General features: G+C 33.9%; 1 protein-coding gene across 1 annotated transcript; it reads left to right on the top strand.

The window, feature by feature from the left end:
* The first annotated feature begins 479 nt into the window (after nucleotides 1-479).
* On the top strand, nucleotides 480-2,501 carry LOC145814696 (receptor-like protein EIX2). The gene has a single exon (XM_082911704.1). The coding sequence runs from the start codon at nucleotides 480-482 to the stop codon at nucleotides 2,499-2,501; it is 2,022 nt and encodes a 673-aa protein (XP_082767830.1).
* Nucleotides 2,502-5,396: the final 2,895 nt, after the last annotated feature.

Here is a 5,396-nt window from a genome sequence, read left to right as displayed (position 1 = left end):
TTTTGGCCATCCATCATGGTCACAAAAACTATTAACATGTTACCAAAATCAATTCAACCTCTCCATGTGTTTGTGGTTGTGCTTTCACTATTATTATTAAACTACATACCTGTTCTTGGACTCACCTCAGCAGGAGTTGAAGCTGCTAATAAAATCAGGTGCATAGAGAGGGAGAGACAAGCTCTCCTCAAGTTTAAAGAAGCTGTCGATGATAGTGATTTTCTCTTTTTTTGGGGGGAATGAAGAAGCTAAGAAACACTGTTGCAAATGGAGTGGAGTCCATTGCAACAACCACAGTGGTCATGTAACCATGCTCGATCTTCATTTCCGTGGTTTCACGGGTAAGATTAGTCCTTCATTGCTTGAATTGCAGAAGTTGAAGTATTTAGATCTTAGCGGAAATTTTTTTGGTGGTCCGATTCCTCATCAGCTTGGGAACCTTTCCAACTTAAGGTCCGATTCCTGATGCTTTTGGGAACATGATATCCCTTGTACATCTCAATCTCTCTGTTAATCAGCTAGAAGGTGGCATTCCAAAGTCGTTCGTCAATCTAAGTCGTTTACAATCGTTAGAAATGAGTTTCAACAATTTAAAAGAAGAACTTTCTGAGATTCTTCACAAGTTATCTCGATCTGAGAACTCATTACAGACTTTGAACTTAGGGGGGAATCAACTTAGTGGTACATTGCCTAATTTCACAACATTTTCATCCTTGAGGGAATTGGATCTCAGTTACAACCAATTGAATGGGCCTTTCCCAGAAAGTTTTGGACCACTTCCTAGTCTTGTTAAACTAGATTTGTCTGGAAACCAAATTACTTCGAATTCTTTCCAAGGCATAATCTCTGAAGCCCACTTCTCAAACCTCTACAGTTTGCAATATTTGGACTTGTCTTTTAATAACCGACTAGTTTTGAACTTTAGCTCTGATTGGGATCCTCCTTTTCAACTTCGTGAAATATGGTTGGCATTTTGCAAGTTGGGGCCTTATTTCCCAAAATGGCTTCAAAAGCAAAATAAAATTTCCAAGCTTGATATCTCTGGAGCTGGAATTTCAGATACTGTCCCTAGTTGGTTTTGGGATCTATCACCCAAGTTAAATGTTTTAAATCTTTCTTGCAACCAAATAACTGGCTTGTTACCAGATTTATCTTCGAAGTTTACTGATTTTATCGGCATAGATTTTAGTTCTAATCGCTTTACAGATCAAATACCTCCACTTCCATCCAATTTAACATTTTTGAATCTCTCCAAAAACATGTTTTCGGGGTCAATTTCTTTCTTATGTGCAATTTCTAGCACCGAAGTTTTCTCCTATCTTGACCTCTCAAGTAACCTATTATCAGGAGGACTTCCAAATTGTTGGGAACATTTGAAATCACTTAGAGCTATCAAATTGGCCAACATTAATTTTTCTGGCGCACTTCCTAGCTCAATAGGTTCCCTAAATGCCATTGAAGCATTGCAGTTGCGCAACAATAGTTTCTCTGGGAGATTGCCAAAGTCTTTGAATAAATGCACATTGTTGAAAATTATTGACTTGGAGCAAAATAGATTCACAGGAAAAATGCAAGCATGGATAGGGATGCATCTCACAATGTTAATCGTTCTTAGTCTACGATCCAACAAATTCTATGGAAGCATACCTCAAGATATCTGCTACCTTAGCTATATTCAAGTTTTGGACCTCTCTCAAAATGATTTATCAGGGAAACTACCACAATGTTTCAGCAATTTTTCTGCTTTGGTTCAAAGTAATAGTTCAGAAACCACCGTTTTCGCCGACCTTCCATCTTACGACATTCCATCTTACGGTATACATTTCTTCAATACTTATGAGAGCAATGCATTGGTTCAATGGAAAGGACAAGAGAGGGAGTACGGAAAACAACTGGGACTACTTAAAATGATTGATCTTTCTAGCAACAAATTGACTGGAAAAATTCCTCAGCAGGTTGCGAGTCTTGCAGGGTTGGTTTCCTTGAACCTGTCAAGAAACAATTTGGCTGGAAGAATCATCCAAGAGATTGGTCAGATAAAGATGTTGGAAGCTCTTGACCTATCTGCAAATAGACTTTCTGGTGAGATTCCTACAAGCCTTGCTTATCTAAATTTTCTTGGTGTATTGAACTTGTCAAATAACAACTTGTCGGGAAAAATTCCATCAAGCACTCAATTGCAAAGCTTTGATGCCTCTGCATATTCCGAGAATCCAAAACTCTGTGGGCGTCCCGTACCCAATAAGTGTCCTGGAGAGGAAACGGTTGTGGAACCTCCAATTTCTACTAAAGGGATTCAAGAAGATGAGGACAGGTATATTACCTCAGGATTTTATGTTAGCATGGGGATTGGTTTCACCGTCGGATTTTGGGGAGTTTTTGGCACTATGCTTTGTAACAGTCCATTGAGATATGCCTACTTCAAATTCTTGGACCGCATACAAAATTGGTTCTATGTGACTGCAGTATTGAATATGGCTAGACTACAAAGGAATCTTTAAGGAAAATCGGTATGTCTCACTTCGATTTTGTTACTTCTCGTGTTCCTCTGTGTGGGCATTGTTTGTAGGCCACCCTTGTTTACACGTTAAAATCTTCTTTTTAAATTGTGACCAAGATTTTTTAACTGCAAAGTGCAAACCTTGGGTTTCTTTTAGTTCTATTTTCTTATCAAAATATTCAAGTCCTATTTTAGTATAAGTACCTTTGGCTCTGTGGTAAGTTCTATTTCCACATCAATTCATGACCAAACAATGGTCTGGTATTTAGTTACATTAACACATTATATTTGAAAAACCAACTTGTTTCAAATTTAATTTTCTGGTCAAAGCCCTTTTTTTTTTCCTTTTTTTTTTTTTTCTTTTTTTCACAAGTTCTCCACTTCTATTGTAATTTTACAAAAGGGCAAATTACGCTAAAGGTCCTTGTAATTTGGGGCTTGTGTCACTTTTTGATCCATAACTTTTCAATTGTGATACATTTGACCTTAAATTTTGAATTCCGTTCCAAATAAAGACAAATGAAGACACTATTGCTCCATTTCAAAGGCAAAATTGTCAATTTGATAAAATATAAACTAATTTGACAGAAAATAAATGTTAAAAAATTATTTTTAAATTTTTAAAAATTATTTCTACCTACCACACATAAAAATTATATAAAAATAATAAATCTTTTATTTTTGTATATTTTTTATTAAATTAATTTTTAGTATATATATGGATGATGATTATATAATGGGTTGTTGTTTTTATTGATATTTTTGGATGGTTATAATGTAATAGATGGTTGTATTTGTTTTTAATAGATTTTTTTTATGGTTATTATGTAATTGATAGTCATTAGACTTTGAATGTGTAATCGATATGTTTAATATATGAAACGTTTTTAGTTTTGGATTTTTTGATTTAATGAATTGGTTTAATAATAACATCAAAATTGTCACTATGTTTGACTTTTGAAAAAAATGAAACTAATTTAACAAAAATAAATATCAAAAAAATTATTTTAAAAAATTATTTCTACCCTCCCAAAAGATAAAATTATATAAAAATGATGTGTTATTAATTTTTTTTACCAATTTAATTTTTAATTTCTTAGAAAAAAAATTCCTGAAAATTGATTCTAAAAATCAATTCAAACAAAATTTTATAATTAAAAAAATTTCAGTATTATTCATTAAAAAAAATGTCATTACATTTCAAAAAAAATACAAGTTAACCAATACAAAATAAATTGTATGATGATTTTGCCCTTGAAATGGACCATTTACAAAGAAAATATCTTTGATTGTCCTTATTTGGAACAATATTCAAAATTCAGAGTCAAATGTACCATAATTGAAAAGTCAAGGATCAAAGTGACACAAGTTCTAAACTATAGGAAATGTTAGTGTAATTCACCCTTTATAATATCAACTAATCGTGTAACAATGTGCTCAATGAAATGGCCATTTATGCTTCTTTCTTTTTTTCTTTACTTTTTTTCAAGCCTAATAACTGAACTTAAGGTGCTCTTTTACGCAATGATTTTGCAGCTCTTCTATGAGCACAAAATTTACAATCATTTCATATGGGATGATAAGATACACATTTTTAATGGATTCCATCTCATGATTATATCTAATTTTATGATCAGATTCTAAGCATTTAGATTTTTCCATGATTCTAAATAACTCCTATTTACAAACTATTAATGGCTAATATTTTATTTTGCTTCAAGTGATAATTGATATTGTTCAACGTTTTTTTTTTTTTTGGTTGCTATATTTTCAAGGGAAGCTGCTACACATAAGACATGAGCTTGTGATGGTGAGTTCGTGGTATACGAAGTGGAGCTGCTGGTACCATCTTTGCTTAGGCCCTCTATTTCTTTCACTAAGGATGTAGCTACTTAAGTAAATAATTCAAGTGTGTAATTTAATTATTTTGGATTAAGTGTGTGTTTTGAAGGACTCCAATCTTTTGTTTTGGATTATCAGTGTTGTCAATAGTTATGGCATTGGCATGGATGGGATAATATACATGACAGTATGACTATCTCACGCTTGTTTTCTTTTTCTTTTTTTTTTTATTTTTTTATTTTTATAGATATATCTGAATTAAAACAACAAAACTGAGACTGAGCCCTTTCCCTAACTAAGCCCACCATGTCTGAAACTAGGAGAGCTCTGATTTCCGCAAGTGGGTCATTAACAACAAGCATATCCTCAGGTTGACCTGCCCAAGCTTGGCCAATGCGTCTGCTCATAGATTAGCTTCTCTATAGACGTGTTGTGTAGTGCATTGACATCTATTGAAAGTTATTCTTGCATTTTCCATGAAGCCTCTGAGAAAATGTTTTTCTCCAGTTCTACAGGCAGTTTCACCGCTTCCTCCTCATCTGTTTCGATAATTACTTTGTTGAAGCCTTTTTGGAGGATAATGGTAAGGCCTTTGTACACAGCCCATAGCACTGTCTCAAGGCTGGTACAGTTTTCTAGTCTGCCATAGAAGCCACAAATCTATGCTCCCTTTTCATCTCTAATCAGTCCTCCAAGGCCTCCAAGTTTCACAATTCTGCAGCATCCATCAATGTTCATCTTGAGGGTACCTGAATGAGGAAGCACCTACTTGATTAGCGTAAGTGTTGATCTTGGGTTAGTAACAGACATTCTAAAAGCTTGGTTAATTTCTCTGGAAAAAACTGATATAAATTTGACACTCTCAACAATGCTAAGAGTTTTGTTTTCAAGGATTTTTGAGTTTCTACTTTTCCAAATTTGCCAAAGAACAACTGAAAACACAATGTACCAAGGAGTATTGTTACCAACACTGTTTTTATTTTTTAAGTTACTTAAAATCCAATTCCTCCACGGTGAATTTCTCATCTCTAGGTACCAATTAGTAAAAGCAACC

The sequence above is a fragment of the Camellia sinensis genome, unplaced genomic scaffold, assembly GCF_055761805.1.
Source record: "Camellia sinensis isolate YWXY unplaced genomic scaffold, ASM5576180v1 Unanchor12, whole genome shotgun sequence".
Classification (NCBI taxonomy): domain Eukaryota; kingdom Viridiplantae; phylum Streptophyta; class Magnoliopsida; order Ericales; family Theaceae; genus Camellia; species Camellia sinensis.
The sequence above is the reverse complement of the archived record's forward strand: the minus strand, read 5'-3'. Positions and strand labels throughout refer to the sequence as shown.

Coding starts and splice junctions, on each gene's coding strand:
- LOC145814696 (XM_082911704.1), top strand. CDS start 480: ATGATATCCCTTGTACATCTCAATCTCTCTGTTAATCAGCTAGAAGGT.